Here is a 17,625-nt window from a genome sequence, read left to right on the forward strand (position 1 = left end):
TCTATACAATTCTAGGGATTCGATGAGTTTTTAACTCAATTTCTTAGATCTAGTCCTGGAAAACAAATTTTTGAGCTATATTGATACACGTTGATGCTGCACATATTCCAAATATTGCCAAAGGAAGGTTTCAAACCTAGGTCTTTAAACTGAGAACAAGGATTTTTTATCAGATTTCAAAGGTTGACTCCTCATAGAGTACTGATATCTGTTTGATTCACTAACGACATATAGATTAGGGTTTTAGTTGCTAGGGGTCCAAGCCTAGCTCTAATACCATGTTAAAATTTGAAAATCCTAGCAATGATGCAGAATAAGACTGATTCTTCTAAATCGATTTCATAAAGTACAACATGGATTTACCCTTATATACATTGTGTTTGATGTAGGGAAGACTAAAATATCCATAAGCATCTATGAACAAATACGCAATACATACATACATGTACACATATATCAATAGCTTGGTCAGATCAAGGATATTTAGTTCAAAAGAGAGTATGCAATAACTGTACTAGTGAGGCGTGGACTATAATGAGACAACAACATACATTCCTTATGAACAATATCACAAGCTGCCATATGCTAGAACCGAACAAAATGATCCAACAAGATGTTAAGGATTCTTGAAAGTTTTATCTACCTTATATAAACCAGCCTAGTCATTATCACATGCAGCAGGGATTGTTTAAGTCAATTTGCATAAAAATCATACCAAAAATAAGTACAATGCAGACCCAAGGATTTTGTGACCAATATCACGCTGAGATAAAGTTATATTATGGTAGTCATTTTCTCCAGTCGATGTAACTATTTGTACTCCATTGGGTGCAATATAGTCAATTAGTAAAAGGAAAGGCATCCACTGCTGTAGGTATATAGCCGGAGTCAGAAAATACTGCTGGTCATCCATTAATATGGAGATGGTATGGATTATGGGCATGTTAAATGAGATTATCGAGATAATGTTCATGATAATAAAATTCCATATGCAGCGTTTATGATAGAAGACATCCATGGGAATTGCCATAATTGTTTGAATACTTTCTTATATGTTCATGAGTAACGGGCTTTATAAGGTATTCATGTTTGTAAAGGGCAAACCCGGGCATTTTGACCCAACAAGTCAAAAAGAGAAACTTAAGAATTTATGGCAACATAAGAGTGCCATCCCTTCAAACCCAAACATCTGGTTTTCCTTTCATCTCATTATGTTTAATATATAATAATCCTATTAATATTTTACAAGGAAAAATCATTATTCCATAAGAAACTACTGGCATTAAATCCAGTACAAAAAGTGAATAATATACATGCTTATAGGAAATTGAGCAGCCTGCATGAGGTTTGCACACGTTATCATAAAAATGCCATAATTTTACTAGATTTAATTAATAATGAATAAATGTAATATATTGAGTAAATGATGCATTATTTGTATTTATACAAGGAAAATGAAATAAGAACATTACCCATTTTGGGGCTCTATGAAGTACACAGAAAGACTCTCGACCTTCCCAAACCAAACTTTGATTTGACAACCCCCCCAAGAATATTCAGAATGGAATCTGAAGTCTTTCACCTACAATAGAGACCAATGAGATTGCTGAAGTGTAACATAATTAACATTCAAGGAGAAAAAAACCACCAAGAAAATATGTATAAAGTATAGATCCAAAATATCAGATGATCGCTGTTGACCAATAAAGGTAAGCATGAAATGCGAAAGCATCATCGTAAACTAAAAGTTTCCCTTTTCTTAAGGCTAACTGTAAACCAAAAAGATCCCTTGAATTGGAACAGTGTCAAATAAAATCTCATTAGCTTGAAGTGAGGAATTGATTTTTTCCCATATAATCAAGTTCAAATAAGAATATGCCTCTTTGAAAACTGCAACATAAATAAGAGCAAAAAAACACACAAAAGCAAAGGATCCACTTGCATATTACAATAAAATATAGTAATAAGATGCATAACATACATGCTTTGAATAATATGCAATCTCCCCCCCACTCCGCGTGGAATAATTAAGAAAAAAAAAATCTAGCTGATGTATATCAAGCAGAAAATGCAAGCTGATACACACCAATATAAATCCCAAATCATGAGTTCTACGAGAAAATTGATCTATTTGGGAGGAATAAAGTATTGAAATAAAACCAGAAATACTAGAAGAAATGACATTCAACTATGTTATACACAAAAGATCAGATTTAAAGTAATTTAAATGGAAACAAGGTGGAGGTATGTAAAGACAAACACTCAAGTCCTACATATCATGGTGCTTTGCTTCACTAAAGAATATCAAGACACCGCCATTTTTCTTACTCTTCAGAAAGTAAGAGCAAGTACTATGGAAGACTCAATAACCAAAGGACCTACAAGTTCTTGGGCAATATGAACACTTAGAATTGGAATGCAGCATATAAGCATTGTAGTACTGGAAAATGATCAGCACAACAAAGGCTGTAAACCATATAACAGAAAATATACAGTACACAATATAACGTACTGTACAGAGATTATAGGCGTCAAAACAATCCAACAACCTCAGAAAAATACAACCAGGAACATTAAGAACATGCATGGAGATTTTTCTTCTAAACAATGATGTAAATCCCAAGTCATGACATTTTTGAATAGGACATATTGATCTATAGCAAAGATAACGAGGCAATGAGATAAAACAACCAAGAAATTTATAAGGAAAGAGATACATTCTATCTCAGAGTGTTTCAATGTTTCTTTTGACAATGAAAATTAAATTGGTAACAATAGATATAACATTGAAATTGTAACAATTTGTAGCTGTAGGCAACCAAATATAAACTCCAAAATTGAAAGGAAAGCTCATAGCGAAATTCCAAGCTACCTCCTACATGTGTTCGCTATGATTTTGAGATATAGCCAACTTACTACACCATTAGAAGATAAAAAGATAGTATCCAGTGGTTGATATATGAGAACCTATTAACTAGGCAATTGGTGTAGGGAAATTGAAGGAGAACAAAACAACAGTAATTCAGGCCAAACACATGCAACAAGTAGAAGAAAGGGTTTCTTCCTCAAATCCTAACAAGGAAACAAAAAACTTCCTTTCCCGTATTCATCTCTCTCTGAAAACAAGAAAAATCACGTGGAATGACCCCTCTCTAGGCCTCACACACCTCTTAATATATTATTTAATGATCTAAGGACAAGAAGTGACCATACAAATAATAAATTGACCATATGTCCAACCTCAAGTGATTTTTAAAATGAATGACACTAACTATAGATAAAATGATAAAAGTCCCCACTGGTCCAACAATCCAAAGAGGACTGAAAATAACCCTAAAATAGCTAGAAAATTATCCCAAACAATGCTTGCTCTTCTTGTTTTTCTTGGTTTCCCTTTTAGGGCTCACATCCTCCAAATATGCATGAGAATTGGGAGGAATCTGCTGCTCCCATAGAGAATACTCGTCCGTCTGTATGGCCACTTGACGTGCTATGCGCATTATCATTCTCCACAGTTTGAGGATACTTGAGCTCAAGTTAGAACCTTCATCTTCATCCATCTTTGGCCCATGATACTCAGACAAATCAGCAAAGTTGGAAGACATCTGAAGTCTCCATATGCGAAGGAAAAGTGACCTAGTAAGCATTGCTACCCATGTTCTTTAAAATCATGAACGGTCCTGCCTTACAACCATTCAACTTGTTGTACTTACCTACTAGATGCCTTTCCTTCCTGAGGTACACCATCACCCAATCTCCCACATAACGAGACTTGAGATCAAGGCGTGCCATATTACTACACCCCCATAGATATTGGAGCAGCCATGTTTTGGGCCCCTTGGGAACAACCATATTTGTAATACATAAGCACAACATACTTCGCCCTGAACACATCGGAGAATACTCTATCACAAACTTCAAAGCGGCTCAAAATTAATGTTGCATTACTTCCCAGATTTCCTTCAGCTTGCACATAATGATTAGATATAGGGATTCTCCACTCAAAACCCAACAATGGCTGAAGCTAAACCCCATCATCAGGAATCGCATAATCAACCATTCAATGGGCACTTTCTTTATGCCTCTCATATGCCGGTCGACTTCAGTTGCTTAAGTCTGTACTGAGGGCTTCATCGGTTATCTGGTTGTTATCCTTCATTCTCCCAAAGAAAGTATGTAATATGATAGAGAGACTACAGAGAAACTTCTTATGGGCAGGTGAAGCAGAAAAAAAAGGTGTTCATCTTATAAGATGGAAAACAGTGTGCCTCCCAATGGCTGAAGGAGGTCTTGGGGTAAGGGATATGACGGATTTCAATATCGCAAGAATGATGAAGTTAGCATGGAGAATTTTGGAAAATCCATCCTCGTTGTTGGCACGATTCTTCAAACATCGATATTTTAGAAATTCCTCTATTTGGGAGGCTGAAGGCAGAAGAGGATGTTCTCATGCATGAAAGGGGATTTTATTTGGCTTGTTCCAGTTGAGAGGCAATGTATATTGGACTATTGGTAATGGTTAGATGGTGGATTTTTGGATGGACCCATGGTTAGCAGGTCAATCACTTTCAGATTTCTACGATGATAACATTCAAGAATATTTGGGGGCTGCTGTAAGGTAGAGGGTTTCAAACTTTATCGAAGGAATACCTCGAGCTTGGGTTCTGCCACATTCCACATCTGTTTTTATTAGAAATATATGGAGAGAGGTTGAGAATTATACTCTCCCTCTACAGCCCAAGAAGGATTCACTGGTTTGGATTCATTCTGTTGATGGATCATTCTTTATTAAAAGGGCATAGGATTTTATTAGGCATCAAGGTTCTTCACAACCTATTTTTCGTGCTCTTTGGTCCTCCAAATGCCACCCAAGGGCGAAATGGTTCTCATCGCTGGCCTTGCATAATCGATTGCCCACTTCATTCTTATTACAGCAAGGAGGCATGCAACTGGACTCCTTATGTCCCTTTGTAGTAGCCATGATGGCAATCTTTTTCATCTATTATTCCAATGTGCCTTTGCGCAAGGTGTATGGAGATCACTCGCTTGGAGATGTGGAAAAAGGTTTGTCCACGATACCTCTATCCCTGATTTACTTAGGTGGTGGTTACATTTTAGGTTTAAATCAAATGGACTTCGTAATATTTGGTCTTCCATCTTTTTTACTGCTATTTGGTTTCTATGGGAAGAGCGCAATAACAGAGTTTTTGAGTCAAGACCCACCAGGAGAGAGCTTATTGTGAAAAGGATTACCCTACATGTTCAGGCACTAGCAGAAGTTAAGTGGTCTTTCATTTATCAGAAAAAGCCATCATTGGTAACCTTCGGATAACTTGGCAGCAACAGAGGGCTGAGTTCTTTACTTCGATAGCGTGGTCTTTTCCTGAGACTCATAATTACAAACTCAATATTGATGGTGCTTCCTTGAGAAATCCAGGTTTAGCAGGTGGTGGAGGAGTTATTAGGAACAGTGCGCAAGGCTTTATTGGTGCTTTCACAAAGCATTTTGGTTTTGCTTGTCATAACCATGTGGAATTCTTGGCATTCAAGGAAGGAATTCAATTGGTTATTCAAAATAATTGCTTTCCAATTCAAATTGAAAGTGATTTGGCCTTGCTTGTGAATGTCATTCAGAATCGATGCCATGCTCCATGGAGGCTAAAGACGATTGTAGACAATTGTTGCACTAGACTGTCTTCTCATCGATGGTCCATTACACATGTCTTTCGTGAGGCTAACATGGTTGCTGATGCCATAGCTAAGAGGGCAGCTGTTGGCCCCGATGCTATTGTGTGGCACCATAGACCACCAGGTTTTCTTTCCTCTTTTTTATTACATGATCTGGTGCAATTGCCCTTCCATAGGGTTGTATCTTAATTGTTTTTCTCTGCTTTTTATTAAATAAAAAAAGGGTAGGGGACCTTCTTCCCCACTTACCCCAAAAAAATAGGCACTTTTTATATTGAACTCACTAGCAAAGAGCACATAGAGAAATATCCCAACCTTTGGGGCATCTCACATGATACCCCATATCCAGGCAAAATATCAAGAGAAACATCCTTATTAACACCATCATATCCTTGACGCTCCTTGTCTTCACCTTGCTGGTCTCCATAGATAATATAGGATCCTCACCGAAGAAAAAGAATAAACTTTATTGTATTTGATGGATATAACTGTCATTTATCGTTTGTTTCTTATGTCCTAAATAAGGCATATCGTCCAAAAGTTGTAATTAGGGTTATTACTTAACTTTATAAGAGTGGTAGACCTCTACGCCACTCTCTTTCCCTCTCTATCTCTCACACGTCTCTCTCTCCTTCCTCCATCTTTATTTTCTTTCCTTGCTTTCTCTCTCTAGATCCTTCCCAAACTATTTTTCATCTCTACTTTAGTTTCAACTTAGTATCAGAGTAAAAAGAGAAAAACGAGGGGATCGATATTCAAAAAAGGTGTGCAGGAATTGTGCTGAGGGATGATGTCATCCTTTGGGTTAGATGACATCATCATGCCTTAAAACCCTAATGTTTATTTTTCAGTCGTAACTATGCCAAATGGAGGTGAGTTCTTTTTATGATTCTAAAAGTTAATCAAGTATTTATTCAAAAACCTAGTAGTTGGATGGATTAGGGATTGTATACCTAACTATAAAAAATATTGTTAGCGTTCTTTTTTGATGTTTTTCGGAAAAAAGGGAGTGTGATCAGCTCTGAGGGTGCAACCTGATATATAAAACCTTTTAGTTGAAGAGATCAAAGGGTATAACTTGATCTAAATTGTTGATTAAGAGTTGAGGGTGTAACTGAATCTTAACTATAGTATAGAATGTCTCTACAAGTATCAAATATGAAGTCATCTGGACCCCAAATCGCAACAATCAAGTTTGGTGGAACCAACTATTTCAAATGAGTTAGATTCGTTAGACTATTTTTTAGTGGAAAGAAAATACTGGGATACACTGATAGCCGTGTGGAAACACCTGATCTGAAGGGTGTTAAATATGCAGACTGGGAGGCTGAAGATATGGCTATTATGAATTGAATAATATTTTCTATGCAGCCTAATATGAGTTGATATTTTTAAGAATTGTAATACCTTTAAGGAATTTTGGGAGGCAGTCTCTAAGTCCCATTCCCAAAAGAAAAATAATTTTAGGGTTTATGAATTGGAGTAGCAAATCAGTAATTGTAAATAGGGTGACTAGTCACTGGGAGACTATTATGCTCATTTACATGGTCAAAGGATGAATTAAGCCAGCATCAACCCATACAATGTTCTTCATGTGTAAAGGAACAGAGACAGAGAGACACTACAAAGGAAAAAATTTCAAACTTTTGAGGGGAGTTAATAGAGAGTATGAAACAATTAGAGAAAACGTTCTCAGTGGCGAGACTTTGCCATTACTTGGTACGATTTTTTCCCTTCTTCAGCATGAAGAAACTCGGCACAAGATAATGGCAGTGTCCATGGGTGAAACTAAAAGATCCATCCTATTCACAAGTTTTAGTGGTAATTGAGATGGAGGACATTTTGGGAGCTGTGGTGGAGGCTGAGGTGGTGGACGTGGCCGTGAAACCCCACATCTGATGAAAAGGATAAAATAAAGTGCACCCACTGTGGCAAGACTCGACACACAAGGGAAGCATGTTGGTATCTGGTTGGACGCCCAAGGTGAAACTTTCCAAGGGCAAAGTCAGTAACAATCAATGAAAGTGCTGCCTCAGTTACTCAAGCAGCAAGATACCATCTCCTTTGAACCTCAAGAAGAGTTGGTGACTATTCCTAAAAGAAAGCTGCTAGATCTCAAGCAGCGGGCTTCCAATCGAGACCCTTCTTCCTCTTATAAGTCTTACATTGCAAAATTAGGTATACCTGCATCAGCGCATCGTATATCTGTAAATAGCTATGAAACCCCTTGGATTATTGATTATTGAGCAACTAAATATATGACTGGTGTGGCTGATTTTTTCTCCTCATATACCCCTTCTTCTAGTCATAAATCAGTTAAAATAGCAGTTCCCTTATTCCAATCAAGGAAACCATACATGTTACTCTTTATGTAAACTTGTCATCCATCTTACATGTTCCCAATCTTTCTAGTAAACTCATGTTAGTTAGTAATCTCACAAAGACCCTAAACTGCAATATAACCTTTTTCCCTTCTCATTGTATCAGTGATTTAAAAGCGGGCCGCCCAAAACCAAGGCGGCTGTCAAGGCGGTTCAGAAGGCCATCGCCTAGGCCTAGGAGGCCAAACTAGGCGGGTGGTCCCTAGGCGGCCGCCTAGGCGATACGACACGCTCAGTCAGGCGCCCAGCGCCCGGCCCTGGGCGGCCTCGTCTAGGGGCGGAAATACTATTTGTTGGAGGGTTTTTTGGGTTTTTTTTTGAAATAAACATTGTTTTTAAAGGTGGGTTTTAGGTTCATTTGAAACCTAAACCCACTAGAACCCATTTTAGAGAGAGAGAAACCTAAAAAAAAAACTAGATTTTGTGATTTTCATTGGATTGAAGTGTTTATCAAAGTTACGGAAATAGATCCAAACATCATCCATTAATATTAGATTTAGTTTTGGAATTATTTTAGGCTTATTAGAGGGCATTTTTGAAGATTTTAGCACCATAAAACATCTCAAAGGTGGAAGTTTGGAGTTCGAGCAATCAAAGTAAGCGCAAAACTTTATTTTTTAGATTGCTTGTATTATTTTGAGATGCCTTCTTCAGGATCTAGTTGAAGTGGTGATCCGGGTTAGAAATATTGATATAACCCGAATCTGAATGACAAAATATACATAAGATGTAATTATTGTGAAAAAGATACAAAAGGGGCATAAAACAGTTTAAGAAACATCTTGTTGGTATTAAAGAGAATGTTGCCCCTTGTAAAAATGTTCCTGAAGCTATCAGAGAGGAGATTAACCAATATATGAGTTGAGTAAAACACAAACAAGAACAAGGATCTTGTCATTTGGATAGGTCTATTTTTGGTTCTGCTAGAAGAAGTGATCCGGGTTGGAAGTATGATAATCCGAAACCAAATGATAAAAATTGTATAAGGTGTATTTTTTTTTGAAAAAGATACCTATGGAGGTATTAACCGAATCAAGAAACACCTTGCCGGTAAAGAGAATGTTGTTTCCTATCACAAAGTTCCTGAAGCTATTCGGGATGAGATTAGACAATATTTGAATTTAGTAGAACCAGAAAAGGATGAAAATGAGCCTTGTTCCATAGTTGTTGGGTATAGGAACGAGAATAGTTCCGGGATCGGGGGCGGGATCGGTAGATCGAAGCTATATTGAAGATCCCTGTGTTAGGGATCGATGCCCGTACAACATCAAAGGTCGGGATCGAGCTCCATGTGTGTTGGGGATCGAGCTCCTTTATTACATAGGATCGAGAACTATTATGTAAAGGTGCGAGATCCTATACATAAGAAGTGAAGTTCCCAAGGGAATTCGTTTGAGTTTCTTAACTCATGGGAGCACATTACTAAAAGTGATCCAAAATATTATGGAGCAAGGAATAACTTTTATGGGAGCGAGTTCCATTTTCTTAGAACACAAGTTCCTTGTGTAGGTAATATGGATTTGTGGCTTTAAAATGTAGCTCCCAACGTTGTTAACCAAAAACATGTAGGCATAGTCTTTCTATGAAATAAAGGAGAAACTTTAAAGCAATCCCATATTGGTAAGATCTGGATGCCATATATGGCGATGCTTGTGTTCCATTATTTTGGAATCTAGATGCCAATGCTCTGGAGCGCAAACCATAAGCTAGGGAATTAGATCATGTAATGTTCAGGAATGCAAAATTAAATTGTAAGGGGCTCATTCCCTTATAAGATGGAGTGAGATCCCGAAAACACTAAATTGAGTGTCAGATGAGATCCGCTCTGGGATCAAGAGAATTGAGGTTTTGCAAGGGATCACCCAGCAAGGGAGGAGATCCCGGTTACTATTCCTTGTTCTATGGAAATATCTTCTCCAGGTTCTTCTAGAAGTGACGATCCAAGTTGGAAGTATGGTCATAACCCGAATCCGAATAACAAAAATCGTATTAAGAGTAATTATTGTGGAAAAGATACTAATGGGGGTGTTTACCAGTTGAAAAAACATCTTGCCAGTATTAAGGGGGATGTTACCTAGTGTAAAAATGTCCCTAAGGCTACCAGGGAGAAAATTATATAATATTTGAGTTTAGGGCAGCACAAAAAGAAAGAAAAGGATGAAGAGGCACCAGGTAGAGCAGCCAAGACTCCTAGGGCCTCATCTGCACAACGTAAGAAGGAGGTAGAAAAAGACGAGGAAGAGGAAGAGGCAGATTCAGAAGAAACAAAGGACGAGCATTATGTTGAAGAAAAACTGATGATGATGGCCTCGAATCTGATGCATATGATTAGGCTTATTCTACTCCTTCTGATGATGATGATGATGACTGAAGAATGAAGAGTTGAAGACACTTCACTCTTGCCTTTAGTGTTAACTATTGAGTCCTAGACTGTATATTTTCCGAATTTCTGTATATATATTTTTTATTTTTAGTTTCTAGTTTATCCTATCTAACTCTTGTGTGTATGCTTTTATGGTTCTAGCATTGTATAAAAATATGGATTATGGACTATCTAAATTCTCTTCATTCATGGAAATATGGATTATGTGTTATATAGTTATACTGTTAGACACTTAAACTAACCTTTTTCTTTCTACTGGGCCGCCTAGGTTCTAGGCGCCCGCCTAGGTTCTAGGCGCCCGCCTAGGTGCTGGACGACCTGGACTCCCACCCCCGCCCCTCGGGCTCCTAGGTGCCGCCTAACGCATTTTGAAACACTGCACTGTATATTCCAATAGTTGATGATGGGGAATGCATTTGGGTATGGTCGTGAAAATGGCGGGTCATACTTTTTGGATACTCTTGATTGTGCCTTGACTGCAACAGTCACATTGTCAATTGCTAATAAAGAAAGGATTTATTTGTTGCACACTCGACTTGGTCATGCATCGTCTTTTACTTTGTGTTCTATAGTTACTAAATTGTTTAAGTCTTTGGGAAAAGTTCAATTGCAATGTAACATTTGAGAGTTGTCAAAACATTGTAGAACTTCATTTCCTATCAGTATAAAAAAAAAAGAATGATGTTCCTTTCTCTCTTATACACTCTAATGTGTGGAGTCCTTCACCAGTTGTATCTATGTTTGGATTCGTTTCTTTGTTACATTTGGGATGATTGATCTAGATTTACAAATGTCTATCTAATGAAACACAAAGATGAAGTTGTATCTAGATTTACATTTGCAGAGTGTGTGTCAAACAAACTTAGAGATTATCTTATTGATCAAGGGATTGAGTTCCAAACAACGTATCCTTACACACCTCAGCAGAATGGTATAGCTGAGAGAAAAAATACACTTATTGGCCGCACCCAAGCTTTTTTACTGGGAATGAAAGTTCCAAAAATTTTCTACTCTGCAGCAGTTTACATTGCTATCTTTTTAAATAAAATGCATTCCCCCTTGTGTTCTTGAAGGAAAATCTTATGCTGAAATTGTTCATCCCAACTCACCCATGTTCCTGTACCTCCCAAGGTGTTTGGTTGTGTATGTTTTGTCCACATCCTTGGTCCAAAGAGGGACAAGCTGGACGCTAAAGCTACAAAATGTATTTTTTTGAGTATCCATCTCATCAGAAGGGATACAAGTGTAATGATCCTATTTCCAAGGTCTGCTAGTTTCTCTAATTGGATTTTTTCTAGATGCCAAACTGAATTATTTTTAGAGAAAATGATTAAAAATGATTTATTATAGTTCTTGAGATTTTTTAGTAATTTTGTTTTGAGCAAAAATGATCCATTATATTTGTTGGGAGATAATTACAAACAAGAACAATTGCACATGTGAACAGGTGGCAAACAAGTGGCCAATGTGTGCCACACGTGGACCCCACTTGAACTGCCACATCACTGCCCAGTAGGCATGACATGGTTGGTATAGGTAGGGGTGTGTAAGAATTTTGTTATGGACAAGCCTATCAAATCAGTGCTTGTTTCTTATTTTACTTCCGAGTTGAGTTCATGTATTTGTAATTGTTTGAGTGGGAGGAGTTGAGTTTTCCATATGTTTTGCTTCATTTTCATTTAATGTTTGTAGTCCTTGAGGGGTTTTCCCAAGGTATTGTGAATGTAATCAAGGAAAATTGTAAGTTTGTGTATCTTGTGTGGGGCCCTTGGTACTAATTCAGTTGCAATCTTCAAAACCTAAAACAATAAATCCGAAATTCTAATCCTTAAAAGAAAGGGTAACTTGACTGTTTGAGGACAAATTGGTAAGGGTTTCAAACTCAGTGCTTGAAAAAATCGGACTCGTTGGTTGCCCAGAGTGAGAGCACATGGAAAGTCCCAAGTGGAATTGTTGAGTCTGCCAGAGTTGGGTGAGGCACCCACAAAAGAAACTCACAAAGTTGGGAAAATTTTAAAAATAAAAACAGGACATATAAAAATTCATAACAATAACAATTTTTTCAAACATATAAGAGAACTTATATGCAAAGTGAAAAATGATGAAAAGTTGATTTTATTGACGGATATTTGATGAAATCAATGGTTTTTTGAAATCTTTGGCCAAGTAATGTTTTGATGATCAAAATCCCACAAAGCTGAAACTTGAATATTTCTTATGGAAAATATGCGATAGAGAAATAAAAAACTAAGCTTAGCAAAGGATGTGAAAAATTTACAAGTTTTCAAACTTCCAAACCCTAAATCACAATCAACATCTCACAATCCCAGATTTTTTATATTTTCTCCTGAATATGATGCTTTCAATCCTTAGAAGAAACAAAAAGAGACTTAGAAGTGAATTTTACAGAAATAGGAGCTTCAATTTACAAAAAAATGGAAGAAATTGGCATGGTTTTTCCACATCCTCCCTCATATTTAAGTGGCAAGAAGTGTTGGAGTCGAGTATTAAAAGACTCACCGAGTTTGCCAAATAACTCGCCCTAGTTACTACAATAACTAGGGCGAGCTGATAAATACGCCTAAGTAATTTCGGCGAGCCTAGGTAGGACACGCTGGCTTGGACTCCCTTGCTCAGACTCCCTAAGTGTTTGAAAACTGGTTTGAACCCTTAACCTCCCTCAGCCAAATCAGGATGTCTACCACTAAGCAAGGACAAGGATGCAATGTAGATGAGGAATGAACTTAAGTGTGACAAATCAAAAGGCCGAAGTGCTTGAACCGTTCATCAAATTAAATCATCATCATCATCATCTGAGCATTATCCCAACTATTACCAAATCAAATATCTATAAAAAATGTAACCTATTGACAATAAATAAAATCTAATTCTATAAGTACACATGGCAGCTCACAACAAGTTTTAAACAGCTTCACTACTTCCTTTGTGGCATTGTTAACAGTCAATTGAGTTGCATAAAAGAGAAAGAAGTTACATAACTCACGTGGTGACATTCATTTGCGAAAGCATTGCTGCCATTCCAAGGCATAAAAAATACCAGGATTCCAAAGCTAGTAGATGAATTATTCTAGTTATTTTAATTCACAGAAAGTGCCAAGCAATCACGTAGCGTAGACAATAAAGTTAGATAATTTAACTTGTAATTATGAGATGTTCGTATAATTGACACCATGATCATCATTCCTAGGCAGACAAATTAAATAACAGGAATCCATAGAGGGGGTATTTCCTAGAGTTTCCTAAAGCATCAAAGATGACTACGATAACATATACTATCAAGGTGTGTAGGCTCTAAAAATGTCCATTACATTAAGTGAAAAATTATATAGAGACAACATATAAATTGGAACAAAATAGTTTCCAACATGCTTTCACGATCTTTCATGGGAAAGATCAAAACGATCACCAACAAAAAGCATAAGTCAACAGCTGGAGTGAGGTCAAAACTCATGAGAAGTGATTATTTCAGTGCCCCCACTCGGAATAATGAAGATTGGAACTTACCTTGCTAAGATTTAAACAATCATATTTTGGAAGAATTATATCAACAGCATGTCCCAAGTCCTGAACAGCACGAGAAAGACTTGTCACAACATCTCCCAGACCCCCAACCTGTATTACAGAATCATAAAAGAAATGTAAGAACAATTTGGATGACAAAAGTTACTACTAGTATCAGCCGGCAGGGAAAACAGGAACACATAGCCACAAACAATTATCTCCTTGTCACATCATTCATAGACATATCAAATTATCTATAGATTGGTGATCACTAGTACAATGAAGCAACCACTGGAGCACAATTAAGGGGGAAAGCAACATAGATGTAAGTTACATTTAATTAAAACAAAATAAATTAATAAATATAAATAATATCTAGGGTGCTCTCATGTAGAAGCAAATATATGATATTAAAGTTAAGTTTGTGTAATACTACTTGCTTGAATACATGACTAATAAATTCCCTCGTACAATGAATATTTTATGGCATAATGTTTTCAAGAACAATATGTTTTTGGGTTGCTAACCTTCCTTTTATCATTGTGCAGGACTTTAAACATTCTGATAAACTTAAGTCTTAAACTGAAATCCCTTTTTTTTTTTTCAGTCAAAGCATTTGTTGCTAGAATTTTGTGCTTTCTACAAAGCCAAAAGATTGTGTTCCCGGGGGAGCATATTGTCCATCTACACCTTCACTATCAAGGAGTATTTTTAGGATCCCACATTTTGGAGATGTAACCCCTTCCACTGAGCAACTAACCTAAAAAAAAAGGGCAGTTTGGATCCCGCGCTAGTGATTTCAAGTCCAAAGCCAAGCAATTAATTTAACATTTTAAGCTGATCTAGTGCTAGTGATTGAGTCCAAAATAAATATCCACTCAGATGTGTTTCCTAGAGTTCAGAATTCAAGGGGCTGTTAGGATCCCTGCAAAAAGATTCACTAAGAAATGGTTTCCGGAGATTGCCCTTTTTTGCCGTCTGGATCCATAATATTGGGTGGCATTTTCTTTCCTTCTACTAGAAATCGTTTTCTCTTTTTCGAGCCAAAAAAAAGAAATTGTTTTCTCCCCACAAACTGCAATATTAACTTCCTCATCAGATTTCCTTATATAGCCAAATAAGAAAAGAAGTTAAAATGAGCATATAGCTCATTGATGCTTGGATGAAAAGGGCAATCTCCTCTTGCTAACCCAACTCCTTGATGCAGGAAAATAGAGAAAAGAAGCCAAAAACAGTTCAATAACATGAAAACAGGCCAGATTTGGGTGGATCAGACTTTCCTTGCACAAAAATGTGACCCCAAAATCCTAGATAGCGCTATTTACAATCTGTTTTTACTGTTCATGCCTCAAAAACACTCCAGGCCTTTTTATTACATTACAACCAAAACTGCCCCACTTAAGTTAAAACATTATAAAATACCCCATAAGTCCCTTCAATTAAAAGAAAATTCGCAATGACACTTTTACCCCTGATAAAACAAGTAATTCCACAAGTATTCTAACCACTTTTCTAAACATCTCCAAAAATCTTAAAAAATATAAAAAAATTCTACACTCTTTAAAAGAACTTAAAACCCTAAAACATAAACCCTAAGACTAAAATAAAAAGATAAATCCTTCGAAATTAAATAAAAATTAAAAATAAGAATAGCTTTGCCCTCCATCACTCCATCTCTGTCCCCCCAACACATCTCTCTCTCTCTCTCTCTCTCCTAATTCTCCAAAATACTTATATCTTTGTTTCTCATATTTCTTTGTCTCTTCTGTTCATGGAAATCACTTTCTACTTCCATCTTGCTCTTGACATTTCCTTATCTCTCTATCTCTACCATGTTTTCCTCCATAGAGATTCCCTTTTCCATATAGAAATGTATCTTCTAGATTGATGCTAACTAGACAATAAAAACCCATTTTACAAGAAATGATCATCACAAGAAATGTATTTCACAGGAAATAGTTTTCTTTCTAGACAATGTTTTTTCCAAGCATCCAAAGGGGGCCAGAGTTTGTGAGGGTTTTCCACTGCCTGGGGTTGATTTGGTAAAGTTGTACAGATTTCTTGGGTTTTCTGCTGCGTGGGGTTGATTTGGTAAAGTTGTACAGATTTCTTGGGTATCTGGGGGGATGTAAAGATGTCAATGTCACTAGGAACTATTTGGTTTCTAATCCTAAATTATCAGAAAATTTATAGAACATGCAACTCTGAAATTAGAACCTATTACATTGCAATTGACGAATCTATATGTTGGATTTTTTATTTTTATTTTTTGAGAAAAATCTATATGTTGGATTATTGTTGGAGAACACATGATTTTGCTACGCTGAAATTGCTTGAATTTCAAGAATAATAAGTTCGTTGCTTGCTTGTTCTTCTTAAGAACGAGGTAGATTATTTTTCATGTCCATATTTCGAGAATGTAAGCAAACACGCATTCTCTGTTAGGATGGCTTGTAGGCCTTGCTGAGAGTGAACTTTCAAAAAATTCAATGTAGCACCCAACAAGTCTACTTACACTTTCCAATTACATACAAAACCAGCAGCATCTACATCATTTTAAATCCAAGCTAAATTGAACTACAACCATAGTTGTTGGAAACGCCTGGGAACCCGAATCGTTTCAGGAACCGGAATCGTGGAATCGCACCTGGCTAGAAGTTTCCCGTTGTAGGAATTGCTGTCCGTACAATAGGAATCGTTGGGAACGAGATTCCTAATTTTCAGGAATCGAGTATCGATTGGAATACGTCCAAGTTTCATCCACATATGGAATCGAGATTCAAGTCTCCTTGGAATTGAGGTTCTCATCCCCTTGGGTTCGACACTCCAAGTGTCAAGTTTTATTAATATGCGGAATCGAGTTTCCGTCATCTATAGAATCGAGTTTTCATCATCTATGGAATCGTATTTCTGACATATGCGGATTCGAGTTTCTATCATTTATGGAATCGTGATTCTAACATATTTGGAATCAAGTTTCCATCATCTATAGAATCGTGTTTCAAACATATTTGGAATCAAGTTTCTGAAGTATATGGATCAGAGATCCATGCTGGTTTGAGATAGAGAATTACAATAGTGGAATCGAGTTTCTGATAGCACTTGATTCGAGTTTCTAACATATGTGGTACATAGATATGTTGTTGTGTAGAATCTAACATATTTGGAATCAAGTTTCTGAAGTATTGAAGGGGTGAGTTGGTCAGGTGTCACTGGGTAGATTTTAGACATTAGGAGTACTGCAATATCGTTTAGGAAGTGTCAGGTGTCATTGCATAGATTGTTTAGACATTAGAAGAGTTTGGGTTTTCTCAAGCTCAAGCCATGACAGTGTGTTGTATAGGGCCTATAGGCAGTGTCACAGCTACAATGCTGCATGTTGTGCATGAAGGAAAGATGGTGGCATCGACTTTTGTTAGTGTATCACCTGAGGGAGAATGTGGTTGGCAAAGACAACACTGGAACACCAACTCGCCCCTTCAAGAGAATGAACTATCAAATTTAAAAATTTAGAGTTTTAAAGTACTACTACTAACTACTAAACATGAAGGTGATGTCTTTTGCAGGTAACAATGGCGGTTATAACTTAATAACTATCGGAGCATTTGAAGTTTTGATTTTTTGGAATAGATTTTTGGAACCGAGTAAAAA

At 36.9% G+C, this 17,625-nt stretch overlaps 1 protein-coding gene across 4 annotated transcripts in view; it reads right to left on the minus strand.

The window, feature by feature from the left end:
- The window catches only part of SS3 (starch synthase 3), a 94,444-nt gene that overhangs the window by 41,873 nt on the left and 34,946 nt on the right, over positions 1–17,625 (minus strand). For all 4 annotated transcript variants that reach the window (XM_011629300.3, XM_088859911.1, XM_088859908.1 and 1 more), the window contains 2 exons: positions 13,978–14,085; positions 1,473–1,582 (listed from right to left, as the gene is read on the minus strand). In XM_011629300.3, the coding sequence (XP_011627602.1) occupies positions 1,473–1,582; positions 13,978–14,085 (218 nt within the window). The remainder of the gene's footprint in view (positions 1–1,472; positions 1,583–13,977; positions 14,086–17,625) is intronic.

This window comes from Amborella trichopoda, chromosome 2 (assembly GCF_054954075.1).
Source record: "Amborella trichopoda isolate Santa Cruz 75 chromosome 2, AtrichopodaSantaCruz75HAP2 v2.0, whole genome shotgun sequence".
Taxonomy (NCBI): Eukaryota; Viridiplantae; Streptophyta; class Magnoliopsida; order Amborellales; family Amborellaceae; genus Amborella; species Amborella trichopoda.